The following is a 26,431-nucleotide window of genomic DNA, read 5'->3' as shown; positions in this document are numbered from 1 at the left end:
GACAGCTCATCAGCTGTTCTTACAGTGCTCTGCTGGCTCAGGGCTTTGAGGTTCTCAGCACCACGTGTCACTCAAGATTGCAAGATTACAATACAAAAAAATGCATCATATTTAAGAACCACATTATTTTAGGGCAAAGATCTACATCAGTTTCAAATAAGTTGAAGTAGAGGAAGATACTTGAAAAACTTAGTAAAAACTAATTAAAGAGAAACTCATGCTCTTATTATGGGTCTTCTGTTGATTTTTCACTTAAAGGTGTGATATAGAACTTTTTTTGCAATGGATAAAAAAAACCCCTCAGGTTTGAAGTCTTTGCACATCCTGTGCAAACACCCAGGACAGCTTCTCAAAACTGTCCAACCAAAGCAAGATCTTGTGACCCACCAGGACAAGCAGTTGCTCCTCACATGCTGCCTGGCTGGCCACAGAGAAATTGGAAAACATTTTTGTAGCTGTAAAGAAATTTATTCAGGGATGAGACTTTTCACTACTAGAAGCCAGACTCTAAGCTGGCCCTCAGGACTCTAAATCACACTTTTCTTTGGACAATAAATTTCAAGGCGCACTTACTGTCCTGTTTTTCAAAAAGGAATGATGATGACAAAAAATAAACAAAAAGAACTATTACCTAAATGGGTTAGTTTTAGCTGAAGCCATCTTCCATCAGAAACCATAGGATCTGATACAACAAAGTTCTCCCTAAGGATGTCGATGAGTAGAGTAGCTCAGTGCTTTGTGTACTAGTACTGCTGTGTTTCCTCTCGTATCAAAAAAAGAAAAAAACAAAATAAAAAAAAAGGAGTTGTTTAACTGCATGAGCAGCTCCCAGAGCACTGCCACACACCTCGCTGCTCGCCCAGAGTCAGCCTCTCTTCCCTTGGAAAAATTAAAAATCAACCCCCCAAAAAAAAACATCACCAATGCCACGCTGGTTGAAAAGGGGTGAGTTCCTCCCGGGGGCCGGGGTCACTCCTTGGTGTCCTGCTCCTCTCCCTCCTGGGCCCCATCTTCACTGGCCTCCTTCTCCTCTTTGCTGCGCTTGTTCTTTTTGTGCTTGTGGCGCCGGTGACTCTCCCCCTCCTCGCTCTCGTGCTGCTTGCTGGGGTGGGGAAAAAGGGGAGAGGGAATGTCAGAGCCTGCACCAGCACAGCTGTGCCCCCAAGGAGCCCCAAACACAGGTGTGGAGACACAACACTTCGATCTTGTATAGACAGGAGACAGCAGGAGTGCTGAGGGCACCACGGTGCCACTGTGTCCTGGTCTGACACACTGAGAGGCTTCACTTGTCTCCTTGGGACCACCTGATGGCACCAGTGCTGAGCCAAGGGCAGGCTGTGCACCCTGCTGCAGGAGGCTGCTGGAACCCACCTGCTCAAGGTGGGCAGCACACCAGCCAGGCTGCTGGCAAGAGTACTTTCTGGGTATTTTTTACAAGCAAAATCTCTGTGTCCTTCCCACACAGACTCTAACCATTTTGACATATCTCAAGCTTCAACACGAAGCTCCCAGACTGTTGAGAGAAAGAAGAATCCTCAATCTAAGAGGGGTTTGAAACGTCCACTTTGAACATCTTGGGGAAATCCCAGGACTACAGGAAAGAAAGAGCTAGAGAAACATGGCTTTCCCTGAGGGAGGCAGATCTTGTTTCCACTTCTGCTTACTGAAACAACATGGCATTTCACTAGCTTTGTGCTTTACAGCTCCTCTATCTCCTCAGCCAGAATTGCTTTCCAGATGCAGCTGGACAGCTCAGACACTTGCACAGGATTCCTGTGATGTGGGAGAAATCCCAGCTAGAAGTAACTATGACCAGGCCACGAGGCTCCAAGCCCTGTGCCTCTGGGCAGGGCCCCTCACCAAGACTTGCCTCCGTCTCCCATCAGGACAAGTGGGAAGGTTGGAGCTCTGGTTCTTGGCCCTTCCTAGGAGTAGATTTTCTGCTGCTTCTCAAACATGCACCTATTTCTCCTCATGGGTTGAAAACCAAGTGAGGTCTCTAGAGCTGACTGCAGTGTGAAGGTGGGAGAATTAAAATAGCTCAGGAAAAAGCAGGTAAATGTATCACAGGAAGACACATGGTCACACAGCACAGACACTGCAGCCACCCAGCCCTGTGAGGGGAAAGGCAGGTGTAGAGACAAATTCCTACCACTGCTGGGATACCAGTTTAGCAGCAGAGACACCCAACTGGCTGAACCACTGAAGCTCTGCTGAAAAGCTCCTGGGTTTGAGTAATTTTCTGACTTGTTTGATGAACGGTTTCACAGTCATTAGAATGAAAAAAAGGAAAAGGGCAATGCCTCTCAACACATCTCCAGCACCTTCTGGACAGATGCAGCAGTGGCTTCTGCCTCAACAATCCAACTGTCCTTTAATATTTAAACAAGCGTCAGTGATTTCCTCCAGACTGGTCAATCTGCAGCAAACTGGAAACTACAGGGAAACCCTTTCATCTTCCTGCAAACACCTTCAACTGGCTCAAATGTCAAAGTGCCTCGAGCAGGGACTCTGGTATGCACTGGAAGTGGCCTTAAATGAGAAGTATTCCTCCATTTGCCTTAGCTAAGTAATGCTCCCGTCTTACCACTCGGAGCAAGACAGAGAGCATGTGCACGTGGCTTGAGGAGCAGAGGAAAAGTCACCTCATTCCCATCTCCTGCATTGTAAATCGAGCTCTCAAGCAGCCTCTGACACTGCTTTGGTGTGTGCAGTCAGGTATCTAACACCAGATTTCAATTCTGAGTAGAGGAAGCTGAGAAATAACCCTCAAAGCTACTGGCTTGTTAGTCTGGTATCAGTTCAGCTTCCATTTGTTTTTTGTTCAGTTTGGATTATGGTCCTGGCCTTTCTTCCCAGTCACTTGGTTTCCAACTCTCCAGCAATCAGCTCTTTCTGGAAAACTCACTCATCTCCTTGAGGATGAGAACAGCCTTTTGCCTCCAGTCACAACGAAGGAGTTTTTCTGATATCAATTTCAAAATAAAGGTAATTACCTACAGATGGATTTCACCTAAAAGAAGGAAGCTGAAGCACCAAAAAACCCAAGCAAGTCTGCTAAAGTCCTTGCCAGGATGTGAAATGCCACAGCAGCGGAGCACTGCCTCAGCCCAGAGACCAGGCCTGTCACTTTGCTGGAAGAATGCTCTCACAGGAAAATCATCTGTAGCAAATATGTTTTTTCCAGAAAAGCTGGAATTGCAGAAATCCTGCTCTGCTCCAGAAGGGTTTCCCCTTAGACCAGATCATCATCAGCCCCACCAGCAGAAGCACTGGGCACAGCTCTGATCATGCAGTGCTCAGCCTCCTGCTCCAAGAGGAAATTTCAGATTACAGGCTGAAGAAAGCTCTTCTCTTCTAGACAAGAACACCTACCACTGAAAGCTGATGCTTCTGTTGCAGTTTTGCATTTTACTTTGTGTGTACTTTTAAAACAGTGGCAGTGATGCTGCTCTGGAGCCATGTCTAGGACAGGTTAACCTCTCCTTTATTGGACAGTGCTGCAGTTCTGTTGGCAGTGGTCTGACATCCTGCCAGCTGCCTTACTGAGACCTTACAAACACCAAGGACTCCTTCCTTCCTCTCCCCATGACAGACCTGCCTCCTCCCGAGGTACATGCCCCAGAGTGCTCTCTGCCCAGGTGTCACCTCTCAGGACAGCAGCAGGTCACGGGAAGCCAGTATGACCCAGGGCAACAGTTCACTCAGAGAACATCCACCTGCTTCTCTGCAGCTGGGGTGTGTCCCCATCAACAGCCCAGACCAACCCGAAGCAGCTCTCACCGTCTTGAAGACTTATGCTTGCTGCTCTCCTCTTTGTCCCTGTGCCTGCGCTCCCGGTGTCGATCCTCGCGCTCCCGGCTGCGGTCCCGGCTCCGGCGATAGTCGCGCTCAAAGTCGTAGCTGCGCTCTCGGCTGTAGTAGCGGTATCGTTCATCATCACTTGGGAAGAGAAAGGAGAAGTGAGGCAGAGGAACACACCCCAGAGGACCTGAAAGTCAGGAGCCACGTTGACAGGACTGCAGAATCCCACCCTTGCCAACCAAATCTGTCACCTCTTACTCCATCATCGGGCTGAGGTATTTGTGATGCTTCTGAAATACCTGCAGCAATTGGCAGCTGCTGCTGCTGCTCCAACCCAAGCTGCAATCCAGGCCTGGCTTCTAAACCACAGGCAAAGAACTTTCTCCATTTGCCTACTGCAGTTTAACATCATGGCTTTCTCCAGGGTTCTCAAGACAAAGGTTTACAAAACTTGTTCTCTGCATTGGCCAAGCGAGCACCTCAGCAGCAGGTGTGGGGCCAACACCTCACAGGTTTTCCCCTCACAATCCTTCCAGAGTATGTCCAAGACATCCAGCTACCTTGTTCAAAACCAAAAGAAACATGCTCCTTTCATTATTCTGCCTCCCATGCAGTTGGATTTTACCTCACAGCACCCCAAATTCAGATATATCCCACACTCCTCTTCCTTCTACATCTTGTAGTCTTTATTGAAGTTTTAAAAGGGTTAAGAAGTCCCTCTGTATGAAACAATAATCTTCTTAGAGAAAGGAAGCCTGAAACACTGTCCTAACACTCAGGGAAACAAGCCAGACAAATAAATGCCCAACATCAATCACCTGGGAGGGCTCCAAAGGACTCCACTGAGCACAGCTACTTGCGCTGCTTTGGCAAGCATGATGTTGGAGGTCAGCATGCTTGAAAGCACCCAGAAATGCTAACTATGTGCTCAGGAGTGCTGATCACAGGACATGGCTGCAGCTTGACCCTGCTCAGGAAGTGTAGGAGCCTGAGCTCTCCCAACTGCAGTGAGTTTGTCTTCTGTTCTGTTCTTCCCCCTTCCACCCACGGTGCCCACAAGCTTGTAAGTTATAAAAAAAAAAAAAGAGGTTAGGAAAACCCAGCCCTATTTGCTCAGCCCCTGGACCAGGAAGTTCCCCAGCAGGCAGCACCCCTCTGCCAGGAATGCACCTTTTGATTGTGTTTTGAATGGCTATTGGTATTGCTGAGTCTGAAGCCTGCAAAGCACTGATGCTGCTTGTAACAGAACAAAAAAGGGATGGGTTTAGGAAGTCTTTGCAGCCTGGCCTTCACTTCAGCTCTCTAGATCAACACTGGGAGGCTGAAAGGCGCTTCTTTCCCAAGTGCTCCCAGTACTGCTGTCACCTGAGATCACATCAGATCCCACCAAGGTGGTTGTCTCCAGGGCTGGTTACAGAAAGGTCTGGTTAAGGATTTATATTCTACGGCTGACTCCCGGCAAATGGCACCTCCTTGCCCTGAAAGCCTCTGGAGGAGCTGAGCAAAGCAGGGTGGCTTTTCCTTTGATCTGACAGTTGCACTTAGAAGACGAGAAGCAGCAGCTTCTATAGTTTCACTCTGAGCTGTGAAATACCTAGTAAACAGAGAGGGGCTATTTCATTTACTGGCCTCACATTTCAGGTGGGAGAGCAAGTGTAACTGGTTCTGCAGGATTTAAACAAAAAAAACAGACACAGGAAATCACGCAGTGACACTGGGCTCCTTGTTTGTCCTCTTGTTACTGATCCAATGTATCACTTCCCCAGACATTTCAGAAAATTACACTGGTACAATCTATAATCCCATCCCTCAAAGCCAGAGCTCCCTACTGGGCAGCTGGGAGCACTCACTTGTTGTATTCACTGGTGGTGGGAGTGCGGTCTCGGTCTCTCTCCCTCTCCCTTTCCCGCTCACGCTCCCTCTCCCGCTCGCGCCTGGAGCCCGAGTACTCCCAATGGCTGCTGCTGGAACTGCTCGTGCCTTTGTCCACCGTGGTCACCCAGGGTGTATGGGATGTGGAGATGGGTGGGTAGCTGATGAAACCTGAATCTGCAGAGACACAGCAGAACCCTTGAGCATCTGAAGCATTAACAGCATCCCCTCTGTCCCTCCCTTTCCAAGGACACCCTCTGGAGGTTCAGCTGAACCCAAGGAGACAACAATGGCCCAGCTCCCTCCTGTCCTCACCCTCCTTTTTTATTTTCAGCAGTTTGCTAAGCACACGTGAACACCTCTCCCTTGAGGAAGATGCAAACAAGACCAGGTATTTACAAATATAGTTGCAAAATGGGACGTAGTTTAGTGGTGGCCTTGACAGTGCTGGGTTAACAGTTGGACTGGACAATCTTAAAGGACCTTTCCAACTCAAATGATTCTATGATTCTAAAGTCTCCCAGCCCCACGTTACTGTACAGGGTGTGAATTCCCCCAGCTCTTGATCTCTATAGGTCCCTCTAAAGAGCATGCTGTAAAGTCTCTGCTGAGAAAAGTTTCAATCCATCCCTCCTGGACATCCTGGCTCAGCAAGCAAAGGTGCCTGCAGGGCTGGGACACCCCTTGCCAGCTGCTGAGCCTGCTGAGTTTAGTTAGCTCCAGGCTCTTGGCCACCCTTGCAAGGTCTCACTTCTCACCTGGTACCTTCTGACCTAGGCTGGTGACCAGGGAGGGGCACCAGCTCTTGATGAGGGATGCCACCTGACAGGCCCAGAGCCACCAGCACTTCCCCATCCAGATGCTGGCCTGCTGAGCCCTGCTCAGCTGGACCAGCGAAGTCGTGGTCCAGAGCAGTACCAGGTGCTGAAAAGCTGCACATGTGACAGCTCCTGTTTCTCAGGAAGACACAGTGTGGGGCTGCCTGTGACTCTGTCGGTATCAAGGAGGTGTCACTCCAAGTACTGGTCACTAAGGAAATGGAGAGAATGTGGACAAAGCTGGCAGGGCTGCAACAGGGAAAGGAAAGGTGCCAAAATTCTGGCACTGCTTCTTCCATTACAAAACAAAAGGAGACAGATGCCTGCATGTGCCTGGAGGGAAGGAAGGTGATAAAGGAGGCCATTCAAAAGCACAGGAGGAGATGCAAAGCTGATGGTTGGGCTTGTCCCCGAGGGCTAAGGAAGAGACCGTGAGCAAGAACATGCTGCACACAGGAGAAGCTTCTCTGTTGTGGGGTATCTGCACTGAAAAGTGATGTGAGGCTCAGCACTCAGTTTCAAAACTGCCTTCACCACTGCTGCAAAACATTCAGCTTTCCAATATCTTATGGGGCAGTCAAACCCAGCATGTGTGGGATAGTCTGGGGCACAAGCAAGACCCTAAAGTTAAAAAGCATGATGTCCATCAACTTAAGAAACGCCTAAACTAAGAAATTCAAGAGAAGAGAGATAGAAGCAGTTGAACTGTTTGTGATTTTCAGTGCTCACCTGCAGAATTGTAGCCAAATGGAGGAGGCTGCCTGTTGTTGTAGCTGGCTGGCTGGCTTTGGAGAGAGAGAAAACCAGGCACATTACTACCAGCAGTGACCCCTGCAGCTGTGTCTGTGCTGCAACTTCACCCCAGCTTCTTCGGAGCCCTGTAGAACATCCCCACGGGAAACCTCATGGTTTCAGTCAGTCTTTCACTTTGCATTGCAAACCATCAGAAATGCCCAGAAGTGCAGTTGCTTTGCCACAGCTTCTGAAACTGCTGTAACTCAGGTGCTTGCCCTGCTCTACTCCTCCCTTCTGCACATCAGACAAGCTTCCTGGGAAATAACCAGTGCTTGCAAAGTACCTAGAGAATCTTGCTAGAAAACATCTGGAGTAACATAACATGCTATCAACCATCCTATGCTAGACCTAAGCCCACACACGGATTTTACTGACTCCTTCCAGTGCCATGAAGATGACAAACTGAAGCAAACACACAGAGAATTCCCTACAGACTCTGCTCTGCCTCCCCCACCCCAATCCAAGGCCAGACTAAGAAGGACTACCCCTGATTCCAGACCTGTGCTCCTCCCTCCCTCACTACGGTGCAGCTGTACCAATGGCTCAGCCCAGGTGTGGTCTTACCCATCCAAGGTTGGAATGAGGAGAGCTGGTGGTGGTGCCAGAGGAGGCGGGAACAACCCTAGACACAGAAGCAGAAGTCAGCACCAAGACCTCACAGCTTGCCATGAGGGAACAAGACTTCATTGCTGTTTACAGTTCAAAGCAGTTGAAGCATCTTTTTACTCTAAACAAGGCCTTGTTTAAAATGGAGTAATTTTCCTTCAGGGTTGTATCTCCTACCAAAATTAAAACCCTACAGCTGTTAGTTCTGAAGGGGTATGGAAGGAAAAATAAAAGAAGAACTACCTTCTATTTTGTCTTATTCATCTCAAACATAAGATTCGTTAAGGGGTAAACATTAACCCTTACAGTCCTGGGGAAGACAGAAAAGTCTGGTTCTTGGGATGCAGACATGTTGCAACCCTACAGCAAGAAGAAACTCAGTTTTACAGTAGCTCTGAATTAGTGGGATTGAATGCACAAGATTGGTTGTTGCATCTCCACCACCTCTGCTGCACACCAGGGAGCAAAGGCTTCTGATGGAAATGGCATTTGTTCTGCTTAAGTCTCACACTCCCAAATTCCTACACAAAGCACCAATTTGTCACTCAGACTTCTGCTGTGCAAGTGCTGTAAGAAGAAATAAACCATTTCAAATCTAACTAAATGGCTTTTGCCATCTGAAGTTTTCTGCTTCACTTTCTAGATTGGTCTTCAGAGACATGAGATAGCATTAAGAAGCCCTACAGATTATTATTTAGGTCCAAAATATTAGATAAGCAGCTGGTGTTCAATGCTGCATTAGAGTTTATTAGCCTTAAATTAACTGTGCTCTAAAATGGGTCTTGGTGTCACCCTGTGTCACTTAATCCAAGTGCTCAGATGGGGCTATTGGTGTGTTCAGAATCATTGTCAATATGAAGAGCAAGTTAACACCTACCTGGGATAGGACCTGGTGGAGGCAGACCTAGGGAAACAAACCAGCAAAACCAGTGAGGACAACAGGTAAAGCCTCTCACCTCTGCAGCTCAAGCTAAACCTAAAAGGACACTTCTGAATACACTTCACATATTTGAGCAAACAGGCTAACAGAATAATTGGTGCTATTAAGAACTAACTTGCCTATATACTATTTAATTTTCCTAAATAATTACTTTTTTACCTTTATATTAAAATGTAAATGTTGCTGCTGTCTTACACTGGAGAATTTCTTTTTCTAAGTGTTAACATAAATAATGGATTTGGACTTGAGAGCAACTGCAGGAATCATCCTGCAGTGGCAGTTAGTACAATAAAACGCACAAGAACAAACACAGAAAAATGCAAATCTTGGTATTTCAAGGCAGAAACCAACCAAAAACTGACCTGCATTAGGAGGAAAGTTGTTTGTTACAGCTGCTGTTGCAGAATTACCAATTCCAACATCACCCTTGAGACATTTGGAATGGGTTATAGCCAGACAGGATTCTGAACTGACCAGCCTGATCTGACACAGGACAGCAATTCCTACCTTCTTAGCTCCTTTCACAGATAAAGAGGAACCCATTTCTTTATATTACTCAATAAAGCAAACGGATCAGCAGCAAAGACTCTCTCATGGAAACAAAGCCTAGAATTTCCTTCAAGGAACGGCTGCCATTTCTTAAGTGTTCAAGAGCAAATGCTGAAGAGGCTGATGGAGAAACTGAACAAAGACTGGCCAGGTCTAAGAACCTGATTCCTCAACTGTTACATAGCATCTAACCATTAAACTTTGGATTTGCTCCAAGCCTAGGGCTGGTTGGAAGCTCCAAGCCTCAAACTGCCACAACTGCTGTGTGAACACCTACCTGGAGGATGCAGGGGAGGTGGAACCGAAGTAACAGGAGGAGGAGGGTGGAGGAAGTGTGGTGGAGGTGGCCCAGCGAGTGGGGGTGGTGGTGGACCTGCTGGTGGTGCAAATGGCTGCTGCTGAGGTGGCTGTTGGGGCTGTGATGGCTGCTGGGGCTGCTGGGGGGGCTGGGGCTTGCTCCCGTGGTCTCCAAGGACCTTAGAAGACAGAGGAATTACAAGAGAGTATTTTAAATCTCTTTAGTCCTGCATTTAGGAACACACTGTGCTGGAATAAAGGAAGAACATCACCAGAAGAGGCAGCACTGTGATACCTGGGAGACCAGGCTGTGCTGTACACCCAGGGGATAACACCTTTTGGGGAGGAAGGAGTGCTGATCAGAGCAATCATTATGCTCAGCAAAGTATCTCCTCTTCCACACAACAGCAGCAAGGCTAGACTCCAGCTTTACACACAGCTGTGCCAGACATATCAGGGCTACGAACACATTTTGTTCACAGGAACTGCCACTGACACAGGCTTCAGACCAGAAGCTGCCATATTGGAGGGTGACACAGTGATGCTCCCTTCTTTTTTAATTTTTGTAACAAAATTTCTCTTTCCTGAGGGCAGCAAGAGGCCAAATTCTGCTCTAGATGGTGCCCATATAGGCCAAAGATGACTGAATTCTCATCTGTCTGACAAATGCAGGTCCCATACCCACTATTGTAGAAGGAATGATCAATATGCAGATATCAGAATGACCTGGAAATACAGGTATCAATGCTTGAAAGGGGGAGGAATAACAACCATTTCCAAAAAAATTCTCTCTTTTAGACAAACTCTGGTTTTAGTTATTAGTCAGTTTGGAAAATTGACCATTAAAAAAAAAAATAGACCACAAAAACGCATTTAAAAACAAAACCAGAAATTGTGTCTAGACAGGGGAAAGGCTTCATATTTGGGGTTTTTTTGGTGAGTTAGAAGTGGCTGGTAGGAGGAAAGTGGTTAAGAGAGAAGAGTTCTCTGTCCTCAAAGCCTACACTTGCACCCTCCCCAACCTAGAAGCCAGCCAGAACTGTAAGGTCAGATACTGGACACACAAGGTCAAAACTGAGTCCAGTTTTCAAACCAAGGCTTTTATTTCTTATCAAGGGCCAAGACCCAGAAACACAGGCCCACTCAAACCTGAAGGGTGGGCTGCATCTAATGATGCTCAGACTAAATGTTTCTTCAAAGTAAAAAGGAACACAAGCCTCCAGTCAAATTCCTCCACTGCAGAACTGTAGACTCAACCTGACAGTGGAGAAGGGAATAATCCACATAGGAGCCTCCCAGCTACATGCCCTGAGGGATACTTTGGAGAGGTGATGAGAAAAGGAACTTGGACCTTACCATTCAGATGAGAAGGCCAGTCTTTAAAGGACAATCCCTAGCTCCTAGCAAGATAAAGTTTTAACACAGAACTAATTCAACTTGCAGAAAGGAACGATACATGCATGCGTCTTGATAAGGTTGCTACGCTACCTACTGCTTTGCAGATAGAAACTGACAGAGGAGGCCTGGAATGCACAGATATTTTCTCAGGGTTCACTAGAAGTGCATTAAAACCAGAAATGTGCCAAGATGGCACAAAACATGTACCTGGATTGGGTTTTCCTCAGAGGCATGCTTATCACGGCGTCTTCCTTCTACCCTCCTAATGGTGCCTGCCTGGCCACCGATCACATCAATCGTCCCACCCAGCTTCCTGGTACAAAGCAGATGCATCTTTTTAGGCTCAAAGACATGGGAAACAGCAGTTTTCCCCTCTATTAGAGAGACTTCTCTTGTACATTCTTCTCCACCCAGGAAATATGTCTAGAACCAGCACTCAGATTGGACAAGAGGGGAATGAGAAGTCCTTTTTCACCTCGTAGCAGTTTGATCTCTGCCAGCAGGGCTGAGCTATGTCTCTGAACACCCACAACATGATCCAAAGCACCACAACATACGGGTGTAATAACACGGGCTGCACACCCTGGTTCAGAGCTGGAATCCTTTACTCACTCTACAGATTTGAACAATCATTCCAGATCAAATACCTCATGAGACACATGAAACAGCTGGAAACAAACCAGACTGATTTGATGGCACTATAAATAGGGACAGGAATGCCAGGAAAGTGCTTAAGCAGGCTGAGTAGAGCTTTACAGCTTATACTGATAGTTGGTTGTCTCCTCAAAGTGGGAAGCTGGAATACCTGACTGATTTCTGCAAGACAGGCATGCCAAGGATGCAATGTGAACACAGCAACAGAAACACCCAGAGCCCAGTGCTCTGGCTCTCCTGGTTTCACATAGCTTTGTTTTTCTAAAGCTTTTGATAAAAAACCCATGAACCTCTTAAGGTCCAAGTGGTTTCCCAGCAGAGGCTGCCAATCAAAATGACTCAATTGTTTTGCTTTGTCCAGCCTTGTGGTTCCTCTCTCTCATTGGAGAAAACAACTAATTAGCAGCCATCAGGCAGCGCCACACACAGGTTCAGAAACCAACAGCTCCTCTCATCAGCTGCCAAACATGTAACCCACTTCCACTTAAGGAGGCAAAATTAGCATCGTGGGAGTAAAAGTAAGTCAAGTAAGCACCAGCCAGCACTGTAGGCCTTCAAAGCCCAAGTATTTGTTTTCCTTTTTTCTGCTCCCAGAGATGTGTCCCTTCAGCTGGGCTCTGGGTGCCCTCCCTGCACAGCACCAGACTGAGATCATCACCCAGGAGAGGGCAATGTGCTGGCAGGGGTTGCACAACCCTCAGGAGAGCACTGCTGGAGACAACAGTTAATGAGCGACCACAGGAGCTTCCTGTAAAGTTTCAAAGCTTCTGTCTCAGGCTCGAGATTCCATGGCCCAGGTGGATCCCAGCTCCCTGCCATGAAGAACATGGTGCACCCAGGCTTTATGTCCGCATCGTCTCTTACCTATTAGGAGGAGGTCCAGCCTTCATGCGTCCTCCCACCAGAGCCAAGAAGTCTGTTTTGAATTCTGTTTTGATGATGTTGTTTTCCACTTCTTTTTCAGCATTTCCTGTTCTTCCTTGCTGAACCTATGGAAGGCAGTATGTAACACACAGGTTGAATGCTCTTACTTTCAACCAAATGTAGCATCAGAGATTAACCCTCAGCAAAGGAAAAGGGCTCCTTTGAGGAAAAATCACAGGACTCTTGCAAACAAGCAACCTATTCTTCAGCCAAGGCAGCAGACATTTCTGTGAACTAACTGGCCTCAGCCTGCTGTCCACTGTCTCCCAATGAAAGTCCAAAGGTTTAATAATCTCATATCCTTTTTCATGTAGCCCTCAAGTCAAAACTGGAAATAGTAATACTTGCTGTACTGACTCTTTGGCTGAAGTTCTGAGTAACAGAACTGATGGCCAACTGATGCACTTTGGCAAAGACTGATGGCCAAAGAAGTCTCCAAACACTAAAGGCAGCTGCACAACTGCAACAGTCAACAGCAACAAGCAAACCAGTCACGGATGCCCAGCTCCTCTCTCTGCACTTCTCACATCCACAGGATCTTCCAACCAGACCCCCATAATAGCTGAGTAGCCTCAAAGTCAACTGGAAATTCACTCAAGTCTTGCTACTACAGTGGCTCAAACCTGCCAGGCAGCTGGAGCTGTTTGTTCCACAGAGAAAAGATCTTTAGCAGAGAAATTTAATCTTTAAGATAGTTTTGTATTTCTCATCACTGAAAGGAACATAGAACAGTTAAGTATTAAGGCATCTTCTGCTCTTATCTCTCATCTCCGTGATTACAAAAACAAGTCCCAGTTTTCTTGTAGCATTTGCAGGAGTAACACGTCACCTACCGTGATCTTATTTTCAGTGCTGATGGGAGGAGCAGGATCCAGCCCAAGCTGAAGCCGTCGCTGCTTTTCACAATAAGCTTTCCATGTTTCTTCATTGAATCCGTAATTAAAGTAATCAGAAAGATCAGCACCTGACAAAGGCAGCAAAAGTCAACACAGGGATTCTAGTTGACGTGAATTCTCCAATTGCCCTTTAACTGCTTAAATGAAGAGTAAAGCACACAAAAACCTTGCAGAGAGCACAGCTTACTCTTAATTTCATCCTGTCACAAAGCCACTGTGTGCCCCAGTGGAGATGGCTGTGGCTGTGTGTGGGAGGGGAACTACAGCCTGAACAGCACTGGGACCATTTGGGACACAGAATACAACTCTCATGTAGGCTATTAAAAGAGATGTTTGCAATCACTTATTCACCTACTGGATTATCCCAGACTGATTTCTTGCAATTGTGCAAATGAGTTGAGTGCTGGGAAGAGCATGGGGGGATGATGGCTCCAGCTACCACCACAAAAATGAGATGGTGCCACAGAACCTTTTCTTGGCACAGCTAAGCCAGCATGTTCTGCTCCTGACCATCCCTGCCTTTGCTGTTTTGAGAAGAGATTCTGGGAATGACCCACTTCATGAAACAGGGCTAAAGTGGAAGGTTTTTTTATTGATAAACCTCAGAGTACACAAACAATTAAAATTCAGTCATGATCCTAACTACAGCCTTCCAAGATGGTTATCTTACTTTGACAGTCTTCTGTGAAATGTGCCAATTCAGCATGCACCCTTCTGAGTAAGAGAGGTGGCCACAAATTGCTTGCCAAGAAAATGTAGGTGCAGAGCAACAGTCAGAGCTGCAACTACCTCTGTAAGGTGTACCTCACAACAGGAAGCAGTGCAAAGCATCTCCCAGCCCAGCTGAGATGTCCCTCAGACATCCCCTTTGCAAAGGTATTCCTAGACAGGCCAATTCTAAAACAAGGAGCTGACACGTAAGGGCTAAGCACAACTCTTTGACCGTGCTGAGCTTGGATCTGTACAGCAAGGTTTAAGTTTATCTTCTAGGTAGGTCACTCTTCCTGTTGCACCACCCAAAGATGCAAATTTTACCAACACAAGACTCAGTAACATGACATTTACTTATCTATTTTATCAGCTTGTATTTCAGACCTCTATCAGTTTTTCCACACACTTCTTCCTTTCTCTCATTTAAAGAGATCTCAACTTGCTCAACAATTACCTGTAAAGGATACAAACCTGAAAGGCTGTTGAGCAACAAGCTACTTGCCATTTAAAATAAGCTTCTAGGCTGCAGCTGTGCAGACATCTTCCCCCTATTTGTACTTCAACACTGGTTTAAGGCCAGCTGGCTTCACTGTGGCCCAGAGATGTCAGATGTCAGCATGGCCACAATGACTGCCAAGCTTTACCTCTGAACTTCTTTGTTTTCCTTCTTAGTTTCTTCCTAGCCCCCTCTTTCTCACTTCACAGCCAACAGGAACCCCCCTGCAGAATAAAGGCTACCTTTTCTAGTCTGTCTGTACTAGCTTCTGTTCATCAGAGTGCTGGTTACTTAGCTTACTTGCCAAGTTACTTGCTGCTTCCTTAGCATAGCAATAATTCTGAAAGATAAAATATAGGGGCTGTTGGGGAGAAGAATTATTTCTGAGAAGAGTCAAGTGGATTTTTTGCTTCAGTTAACATTTCATCTTAGTATGTTTTATGAAAGTAGCACAAGAAAACTCTGGATCTCTTTGGTTGCTTCATTTACTTTTGTATCAAATTCAGATGAAAACCACAAGTTTATTGGTAGCATCCTAATTCTAAGGTGATCAATCAGTACATGTCACTGACTGTCTAGACAGGCATCAGAGGCTGAGCAATATGCATTGTTCCAACTTCCCTGCTCCCTAGCAGCAATAAACAGACAGAAATTACAAATGAAATTAAAAAGAGACACCTAAAACTGCAGAAAGTATTTACCACAAGAAACTGTGACGCCCCACCTGGTTTCCTCCATGGTTTGTCTTCAAATGAATCTAAATCCACTTCTATAACAGGCAATCCATTTATACTCCCTGCAGCATCTAAGTCAATACCTTTGGGCTGCAACTTGGCTTTGGAGAGAGAGAAACTGTTACTACATTTAATGCAGTGCCTTTAAGCCCCTCATTTGCTGAGCAAATTACTCCAATCAAAAATAAAGTGCTACTGTGAATTCATTGCTGGCTTTATAGTATATAGGTAACCACAATCAACTTTTTAAATGAAAACTACTTCAGTCACTCTATAAATAGCTAGCCAGGGTATACAGTTGAACAGCAGAGAAGCAAATTCAACTTAGACTGGTGCTACAAGCAAAGTAAATTATTAGAGCACACAGAAAATGTACTGCAAATGAAAAAAAAAAAAATTCTCCCCAGGCAAAATGTTTCTTTTTCCCTCCCAAGATCCACACATTTTCTCATAACAAAAGACGCTTTTAGCATCAGTTTTAAGCAGACTGTCCTAACTGGAAGCAGCAAAAATCTGTTTGGTACAGAATCTTAAAGGGCATTTGTTCTTATTTTTCTCAATCAGAAGGTAAGTCGTTTGCATACAGAAATTAAAGGAATGGAATTAATTAAAACCCATGAAAGGACAGACTTATAAGGAAGGACACAATCCAAGTCTCAATACACAGTATAAACAGTGGGGGAAATTTCATCTGCAACAATATGCACAGCTGAGACTCAAGGCCAGGGTTTGTTTCTTTTAGTATCTCACACTGCAAGTAGCTCAGTCTCCTGACAACAGAGTTCTTCCCCAGGCAATTTAGAATGTTTGGCCCCAGTGCAACAATATAGTTTAGAAATATTCTGGTTTTTTACTATAAAAAGTAACTATCAAAGTATTTTCTTTCTAGTTTAAATACAATGATAACCAGCTTGTTCAGTGATGGGAAATTAACTCATTCCATTGCACCCTGGACCCTCAGACTGTCCTGGAGCACCTATCTTTAGGAAACACTCTATTCCTAGTTGAAATAAGATGCACTGATTTTATATCCTTCCAAAAAGAGACCAAGATGTGCAGCTGCTCCAGCTGTCAGTGCCAGGTAAGTGAAATAGTGCAAAAAGTGAAGGATAAAAACAAGAGCAATACCTGAAGCAGATGCTCCATAGCCTCTACCCGTTTTTAAGTTTAGATTCATAGGAGTTCCCCTATGTGAAAAAGAATCACCATGTTGGTATTTGAACAAATTACTTGGCTGAAGATTTTAATGCAAAACATACTCAAGCCCTGACATCCTTCAGAAGATGATTAGTTCACTTGTGTTTATTCATGCCTCTCTAACATTCTTAGTACTGTCTCAACACCTTAAAAATGAGACTCATTTGCCATGTTAAGTTTCTCTAACCCAGCAAACATCCTTACTGCCCAACAGCAGAGCACAAGGGGATTGTCTTGGACATGAAGGGAAAGGTTACCTTAAAGACTGTTAGTTGCCATTCTGCCCAGGAATGTACTTTGTACTTAAATGGAACTGAACAACAGGGAAATCACAGCAGCACACAAATCATGGAACGAGGAGAGAAAGGTAGAAGCAGATTTCAAGAAGGATGTCTGCACATCCGAGTGAGCTGCTACCAGATGGAGCACTGCTGTTCAGAGTAATCCATCTGACTGAAACCACCTCTACAACAAGAGAAGGAAATGATCCATAAAGTGGAAAAAAAAGAATATGCTGCAAGGTACATTTAAGTACATTTCCTTCAGAGGCAGGCTGCTAGCAGCAGGTAAAAATGCAGTCCTGTTATTTTTATTCAATGCAAATCAGGTACTGACATAATTTCCTGGTTTGCAAATCCAGCCTCACCATTCCTGAACCATGAAAAATCAGAGAGCTGAAAATTAGTAAATTCACAGCTTATGCAAGTTCTTATCAATACAGACTTTGGTTCTTGAAGTTTTCACAGATAATGAGTTAAAACTTTCCACCTTTGATTCTGCCCAATGAAGCACAGAAATTATTTGGTTAAGTTTCCAACAGCAGACCCATGAATTGTCACTCCTATTTTATAAATGGATTCTCCCACAAGCAACTGCAGGACAGAGCTGCCCATCAGCTTCCAAACCCATTCCAGCCATTACTCCCACGTCTCCCAGAAGACAGATCAGCTCTCACTCCCACTTTTACTGCCAATCAACATTCAGAGCTACCCCAGATCAAATATCAACACCAATATCAGCAGCACATACATGTATGATGGTGCTCCTGTTTTAATGTTGCCAATAGTGACTTTCACGTCATCATCATCACTGTCGCTATCACTGTCATCTTCATCATCTTCACCACTTGGAAGGGCCTAGCAACAATACAAGCACACAGGAGCTCATTAATACATAAAACTAACAAATTCCCCAGGACAGTAAGCCACATCTTACAAAGCCTGTGTGATGAAGAACTACTGGAAATAATTATTCTGACATGAAGACGTAACTTTCTACCACACACCAGGGCTACACAAAGTTGCCTCTGGGGGCAAAAGCCATGGAATTAGGTGGCCATTAACATCAATGGATAGGTGCCCAAAAACAAACTATGTCCTCTGAAGAAGAGACCCCACATGAGAATAAGGAGATTTCTGAAGGTGGGGAAGCTTTAGGTCAGTTCTAAGAATTTCAACACATCCCACAGTTCCTCTCCTCAACTCTTTTTGATAGAGCTAAGGCTTTTCTGATACATCTCTCTCACAGGGCCTTGGTGACAGTACACAAATAAAAAGCACCAAAATACATTTACCAGGCTTCACCTAAACCTTGGAGCAAATATTCTCTCACCACAATTTCGGTGTTAGGAGACTGCTGAGGCTTATTTAGCATAATCAGTCCCCAAGTCACTTAACTTTACATGAGGACTTTACAGCTGCCAACTTAGCTCCAGTGCAGCACCACTGCTGGAGCACAGCAGCAAAGGGAGTCTTACAGACATCCAGCTGTGCAGTGCTGCAAGATGCACAAGCTAAACCAACACATACCACATGTATGTAATGTACCACAGTAGCAGAAAACAAACCTATCAAAAAGACTAGAGGAAGAGGGGGCGAGGAAGCAAGATCTCTACTTTCAGCACTGAGCCATTAGGCTGCATTCTAAGAGGTCTGAGGCTGAATCAAAACTGATTCCCAGCATTCTGGGCTTTCTATCCCAGTGTTTTCCATATTTAACTCACCCTCAAGAAATCACACTAAATACTGAGCTAGAGGTAAGGTCATGTTGTGCTCTTCCTGTCAGACTGCTGCAGCTGATGAGTGGACATAAGCAATACTGAGATCAGGGTTCACTACCCACTGCACAAGGCAGGCTGAGAGCAGAAGCCTGTTGCTGTTGTTAGCACTGGGAACTGACTACCAGGACACTCTTCCAGTACAAATGCAACATATTAGGTAGTACCAACATCTTTATACTTGTATCTTTTTACCCATGAGTATTGAGAAGCACAAAAATAAGCATGTCTACCATTTGCAGCGGAAGACTTACGTGCTGTGACATCTCTCGGTCTTCATTGTTGACAGGTCGGGTCTCCTGAGGAGCATCTTGCAAAGGATGAGAAGATTCTGCATGTCTAGTAAATGTGATAGATAAAAGAAAGTGGACAAGCCCAATCTAGAGGTTCACCTACAAACATTTAAAAAACACTTCTCCAGGTGACTTTCATATAATGGCTTTATTCAGTAGTGTGTTTATTCTGCTGGCAGTTAGCTCAATTACGCAACAAGAAAATTATTCATCCTTGCTTGGCTTTGCTTTTGTTGGAAAGATTCAGTTGAGCCCGTCCAAAGGGGGCCTGACAGCCAGCACAGCTGCCTCACCAAACACCACTCAACACCTAATATGTAAGTGGCAGCTAGAACAGCTTTGATTCAGCACAATCACAACTGATGGGAATGGGACCATAATAAGCAAAACTTCACCTTGTCCTTTGGGATGCTAATAACTGTGAATACACTCAGCAAGCAACAAGGACACCTGTCTTGTAGAAATTAAGGGAGAAGTGATTTTATTGCTTCTACAAATAGCTTGCATTAATGAGTAGTTAAAATTCAAAGAAGACAAGACAGATAATTATCAACCCAATCTTCTCAATCATTACAAATTGGTCCTAATGCAACAACAGCCAGGTTCAGATTTACCTCCAATTAAAGAGCTTGTACAAATGTTAATATTGTTTATTGCATTTGTCAAGAAAGTCAAATTGGTAGAAAAGAATATGCTAAGTGTTACAAAACTAAAATATAAAGAGAGACCATTTTTCTCACAGGTGAAACCTAGCAGAACTTCAAAATAATTCCGGCTTTTCAAAAGACACAATAGCCCAGGTCCAGAAAACCCAGGTCTCCACTTGTACTTTGTGAAGATGTTGCTATTAATTTAAAACCCCATAATAATAAACACACACAAAATAATCTTCAAAAAGAAACATAAATAACATTTAACAGAATCCAAACACTGGTCAGATTAAAGTCATTTCAGAGGCAGCAGGAAAGGAGACACCAAACAATGGAGCCAAAAGATCACACTAATGCAACTCCAGAAGCAGCTACTGAGCATAAAAAAAGAACAAATGAACAATCTGAGCAATTACTGAAGCTCCTATATTAGAAAAGCCCCAAATACAAAGAAATCCAACAATCAAGCCAAGAACTAAAAGAAGGGATAAAGGTTTAGCAGATAACCAAGGAAGTACAGGTCCCATTTTCACCAAGTTCCTGAGGTGACAGCTGAAGACACTTCAAATTATAAAAAGTAGCCAAGATGCCTAAGGGAAAATCAGCCTCTAAAAATATTTCAAAGTTACAGACACAGGCTACTACATTAGGAATACAAGATGAACAACTGGAGACAATCTCAGAGGTGGCTCCAAAACCTTTTGCATTTTGTTTGCCAAATCCAAGCAACTCGTAACATTGACCTCAACCCCAGAATTTTCTTTAAAATCCAAGATGACTGAATTAAGGAAGAATGACAAGTATTACCTTCAGCTTCAAGTCACATGAAGTATCTGTGGGTGTGCATTAAAATTTATGAATTGGGAATTCAAACAAACATTTGCTAAGTAACAGTCTTTCCTAACCTGTTTGCTTCCCAGGAATGAAGGAGCTGACAGGCCCACAGCAATCACCTGCATGAACAAACATGTGGCAGCTACTTCACTTTCCCCAGAATGCCACCAGAACCCCACGCATTGCTGATGTTACAGCATCCTGCACAGACTGCTGGCACTTCATACATACTGTAGGCTAAGGAATGCTCATGGATACTGCATCCAAAACTAGACTGATTCTGCTTCATGGGTAGAGACAAATACTCTGGACAAGCCAGTAATGTAACCCTGGAGCTGCAGCTGTTGACAACACAGCAAACAAAGAGTAATTTTTCTTAAAACACTCCACAGCTCTTCATTCAGGAACATTCTCATTGTGCAACAAAGGGAAAAAAAAAAAAAAAAAAAAGAGGGGGGAGGAAAGAGAGCTAGCATGACCATTAATACTCTTCAAGCATCCTGCAGTTATTGGAGACAGTTGCTGGAAACTCAGCTCTGTTAACCCCGCTTGTAAAGCAAAATTACGATCAGATGGAAGTGACAAGGAACAACAGATTTATGCAAATCAGCCATACAGTTCTTTCTGAAATAAAAGTTGCTTCTTCTCACAAAGCTCATATGATATTTTGAGGTGGCAATCTACCAAGTCTGCCTAAAACTTGTTTTTCAGTAAGTTTTCACATTCCCTAAGCACAGGATACTTACTACAGAAGTAGGACAGTATCCATAACAAGCTCAGATATTCTAGACACTGAATTCACAATGACCTTAAAGAACAATAAACACTGAAGTAAACTTCTGAAGGTGCTGAGCACACAGAAGTCCAGTGAAGACCAAGTCTTCTGAAAACCAGGTTACATTTTAAAATAGCAAACAGGTTAATATTTCTGCTGAGAGAAAACTCTGCTGGTGGAAAACACACAGCTACAAATACAGGGGAGTTATGATCAAGAACAGATAATACTTTCCATACACAGAAAGCAAAACTGATCACTGAGTAGTCTCCAGTGATTTTTTTTTTCTCAAAGTTTTCCCCAAATCACATACTTCTTAGATCTCTCATAACTTGTTGATTTGATCACACCAAAATTTTAACCAAGACGCAAAGTTTTTAGCTTTTCCAGGTTAAAACACAGGCCATAGTTTTACCAATGCCAGGCCAGCACAAAGGCCAGTTCTCAAGGCTTTATCTTCTCCCAGGGAATTAAACTGGAAAATAGATCCAATTTAAAACTAATAAAAAACTGATCCCAAAATGCTTTGCCAGCCAAAGCATGATGGCATGGGATGGGACAAGAACAGGCTGCTATTTCTGGTCTACAGCACTAACTGAAGCTGTACTTGACATGGCTTGACCTTCTCTGCAGCATGTATTGTCATAATTAATAAACAGCCTCTGGACTCACCCAGAAATTGGTCCATCTTCTTGTTTACCAGTGGTGTCATCTGCGGAAAAAATAATAATAATGAAGAAAATTATTCAAGAAAAAAAACCCAAAACTTAAGCACAAGATGTGTCTCGGCTACAGAAACACCCAGTAGTGCTATAAGATGAATATTCTTTTTCCAACAAAGTTCAACTAGAAATGGAGCAACTAAAAAAACCAACTCAAGAAACAGAACCTCTCTGCAGAAGTGAAGCCTCACACCATTGACACACAACAAAATTGAAAATACATATGCGAAGTTTCCCAGTAAAAGGAGCAAAGGCAAACATCACACGAGGAACTGAAGTCAGCTGTCAAGGTCTTTATACAGACCTTTAACATACCACGGAAGAAGAAACATAAAAGGATTCATTTGGTCACCCGACAAGGACAAAGAGGTCTAAACACAGTCCTACACTCCCTCCCAGGCACACAAACACACCGGTCCCCTGTTAGCTCGGGGCCTCCCTGCATCCATCAGGTTAATAAGATTTAGATGATCAGGCAATCGAAGCAAAGCATCACGTTCACCTCTCTTCATCACGGTGCTATGGTCAGGACAACAACCCACCCCCCAAAAAGCCGCTAACGCCCCTGCCCGCAGGGCGAGGCTCGCTCGGGGAGCTGCCCCCCCCTCCCGGGGCTGCCCACACCGGGTGGGAACCCCCCGGGCCCCTCCCCAGCCCGGGGCGGCCCGTGAGGCGGGAGATGCTCGGGGAGGGCGGGTGCTGGGCGCTGCCCCCCGCCGGGGCGGCGGTACCTACCCCCGTAGAGCCAGTGCTCCTCGTCCTCCTCCGCCTCCAGCGCCGCGCCCGGCACGGCCCCGGCGGCCGGCGGCTCCAGCTCGGTGGCCATGGCCGCCGCGCCGCGGGGCTGAGGGGAGCGGGGCGCCCCGAGCTGCGCGCCCTCCCCCGCAGCAGCAGCAGGAGGAGCAGGAAGAGGCAGAGGAGGCGGAGGAGGAGGAGAAGCGGCGGCGGCCGCCGGGGCCCCGCTAGGCTCCCGCCGGGGCCTGAGGCGGGACGCGCATCCGTCGCGGTCGGCACGGGGCGGGGAGCTCCGCAGCCGCCGGGCCGCGCCGAGGACGCCTCGCTAACGCGCTGCCATTGCCCTCTCTTTGGCTCCCGCGGGCAGGGAGGAAGGGAGGGAGGAGCGGAGGAGAGCGAGATCCCGCGGGCTGGGCGCGGAGGCCGCCGCCGGGCCTCGGCCCGCCCGCTCCCGCCGCCACAAAAGGCTCCGGGCGCGGGGCCAGCGCCGCGGCGCACGACGGGCCGGGGCGGGCGGGCGCATGCGCGGCGCGAGGCGCATGCGCGGCGCGGGGGGGCGCGGCCGCAGGGCGGGAAGGGCGCGCGCGGCGGGCGGGAGGCGCGGCCCCGCGGCCTCAGGCGGAGCTGGGCGGGCGGGCTCCCGCGTCCCCGAGCGCAGCTCTCAGGGAAGCGCACGGGTTTCACTGGCACAGCCCACGCCGGCCTTCCTGGCATCCTTAAACCTCCCGGGAGCTCGGCAGCCGCAGCCCTTACGGGACCTGGCACCCGCCACGGGATCCGTGCAACTGCTTCCCAGCGCTGTCTGGCAAGGGAGATGTCACACTTAAAACACCAACCCTTCAGCCTTTCACAATAAGTCTGCTAAGATTACGTCTCCGAAGAGTTTCAGCTACTGAAATTCGCTCAACGAGAAGAGCACAAACGGCCGTTGTGGCTCTTGTGCCTCCTGATGGGCTCAAGCAGCTCCACAGAACTTCCGAAGAGGTTTTTGGAAGTGACTGGAAGCGAGTAATGCTGCTGTTTGTGTTCATTACACAGGTCCCAACAGCTTTTCTGTCAATGCAGTGGTATGCACAAAACAGTGACAGTTTGAAAGTATTCAGGGCTTTTTGGGTGGGATTTACATGACCCATTTCTAGCTTCGCAGCTCATAAATTAATTTCACATTTTACATCCTCAGCCTGATTACTTATTTTGTTGTTATTTTTCTGCAATTCAAAGCCACCTGGTAGCTTCTGTTTAGAGCAGCTGTACCAGTTACTATCACCCTCTCCGAGTTTCAAGTCTCTTCATTCCCTCAATACTACATGGAAATTCAACAGCAACGTGATTTACAGCACTATTCAATGCTACCCAAAATTTAAAAGAATCATAAAGCCAATTACATTTTCCACACACTCAACAATGACAAAACAAAAATACGGTATCAAAAAAAGTTACCTCAGAAGTGTCTCTTCTCTCTGCGGTTCAAGGGCGGGGAGGGTCCATTCCTCCCTGCTTTCTGCTACATGTAGAAAGAACTGCTCAAGAAATGCTCACCATAGCAACTGGAACAGGAATTAAGACAACTTTTCCACAGGATCCCTTAAGTATATTGGGAGTTGGCCCCTGATATCCCCTAGTCACAGACTACCACTGGTTTCCGATTAATTCATACTGAGGTGGAAAATTGCCACTCAAGAGCTTCAGCAGTGGCCAACTCCTCTTGTTGCCTATTAACAGATTTTACAAGAGTTGTGGGGGTTTTTATTCCAGATATTCCCAAAACAGCACCTGAATCTTAAAAACCCTTGATATTTATCTACTAAAAAAAATATATAATACAACCCAACAGTAATTAAATTAGATTTGAAAGGCACTTATTTGTACTTTGATGGAAACAGCAGTTAGGATAACTGGCTTCTTAGTTTTAAATTTACAACTCTGCACTTCATGAACTAGCTCAAGAATTGAACTGACCCTCTGTGGCTACGGATTTCGCTATCCAATATACTGTCATTTTAAGGTCAAAATAAATGTCTTTGATAAAGGATGGAACATTCAGGTATGCAGGAAACTAGTGTGGAATTAAGTTCATGAGCTGCCTGACACCGCAGCGTTGCACCATATTGCTGTGGTTTCTTCTAGCCATTCCCATTATTATTTGGGCACCCTTTATTTTAAAACGTGAAATCAAATGTGTATATATTAAAAAGTTAATCCTCTAAACAGATCCAATGATTACAGACAACGCAGAAAATTGAGTAGTTTAGCCTAGACCCAAATCTGCCCTGTTCACATGTTTACAAAATAAACAGGTGTAAATCAACAAAGTCCAAATAATTTAGATCTACCAGATAAACTACAACAAGGAAATTACTGGTTCAGATGGAGACATAATAAAAAAATTTAAGTCAGGTAAGGAACTAAGGAGAAGAACTTTTAGAAAATTACAAGCAGAATTCAGGCATCAATCTCAGAACTAATCTTTTTAATAAAAACATTTTTGTTAACTTGGCAGATGGAAATCAGTGATCAATTTTTTTTTTTTGTAGGAGGAAGGGGAGCTCATCTACAAAAAGAGCTGGAGGATTGTTACAGAACTTTGTAATGTAAGTATCAAGAAATTCAACAGTATCAAATATCAAATAATGAGTTTGGACTGATGGGTCTAGTAATTAGAGTGTCTGTTGGGCCTCTAAACAAGAAGTGACTGTAGAGAGAAAGTCCCAAAGTTATCATGGAATGCTATGAATGAGAAGTACAATACAGCCATTAAAGAGAAAAAACTGATCCTTTAAATTTAACAGATCACATTATTTTCATGGAAGAAAGGGAACCATCTACATTGCAACACCTGGTGCCTCAGCCATGAGCTGTTACCTGGAGTATCTGACTTTCTCTGGTCACCCCTATTCAAGGAAAATTAATTCAAACTGGAATAAATTCAAGCAAAAACAAGTGGGGTGATCAGAAGCCCAGAGCTTCACTTTTGAGGGGAGACTAATATTTCATCTTCTCTAATAAAGTGAAGACTAACAGGGATTGTATCTATAAGCTTAACTAGAAAAATAGACTCGGCTGGAACATTCAACTCTTTATGCTGAAGAGCAATACTGACATGGCAGATGTATAACACTAGAAATACACTGGCACAGCCACTGTAGTAAGCTTCACCACCAAATCATTCTGAAAATAACTTCCCATAGTAGAAGCCTGGGCCAAATCCCACATATTCTTAAAATGGACCTTTGCAAGTACTCTAAGCAATTACAGCCCATAAAACCTAGCAGGGGATTAATTCCATGACTCAGCCCAGTCTTACTATATTTGGCCTAACACCACAGGAACATTCTTTACATTTCTCAAATAATATTCAGTAACAATTTCATGCTTAAACAGCACACCAACCCAGATGCTCCTGTATTTGCCCAAAACAACTGAGGACACCAACTTTCAACAAAAACATTGCACGTGCCCCTTCCAGGAATGCAATCTTTTTCCCTCAGGGATGAGCCAAAGGCTTTAATTTGAAGTCCTGCTTTCACAGCTACAAAGCCAGTTAACACACACAAAAGGCTGCATTGTCCTGCGTTAACAATCCTTTATATAAGCCAACGATTAATTTTGCTAACACAGACTATCCACGCTCAGGTTTGGCTCCCTTTGAGGTGCAACTACAACAGCACAGGAGGA

General features: G+C 45.2%; 1 protein-coding gene across 1 annotated transcript; it reads right to left on the bottom strand.

Annotated features, from left to right (window-relative positions):
- Window positions 1-446: 446 nt before the first annotated feature.
- On the bottom strand, window positions 447-23,226 carry LOC127389702 (pre-mRNA 3'-end-processing factor FIP1-like). The gene is made up of 16 exons (XM_051630462.1): window positions 22,757-23,226; window positions 21,972-22,011; window positions 19,002-19,086; window positions 17,721-17,827; window positions 16,623-16,681; window positions 15,485-15,595; window positions 13,491-13,621; window positions 12,598-12,722; window positions 11,287-11,392; window positions 9,662-9,860; window positions 8,773-8,799; window positions 7,854-7,911; window positions 7,224-7,279; window positions 5,655-5,853; window positions 3,784-3,942; window positions 447-1,102 (listed from the first exon to the last, which is right to left on the bottom strand). Exons 1-16 carry the CDS (start codon window positions 22,845-22,847, stop codon window positions 970-972), a joined length of 1,686 nt encoding a protein of 561 aa, XP_051486422.1. The 5' UTR covers window positions 22,848-23,226; the 3' UTR covers window positions 447-969.
- Between the last annotated feature and the right edge of the window lie 3,205 nt (window positions 23,227-26,431).

Source organism: Apus apus, chromosome 12 (assembly GCF_020740795.1).
Source record: "Apus apus isolate bApuApu2 chromosome 12, bApuApu2.pri.cur, whole genome shotgun sequence".
NCBI lineage: Eukaryota > Metazoa > Chordata > Aves > Apodiformes > Apodidae > Apus > Apus apus.
Note: the sequence above shows the minus strand (reverse complement) of the source record. Positions and strands in the feature narration are given on the sequence as shown.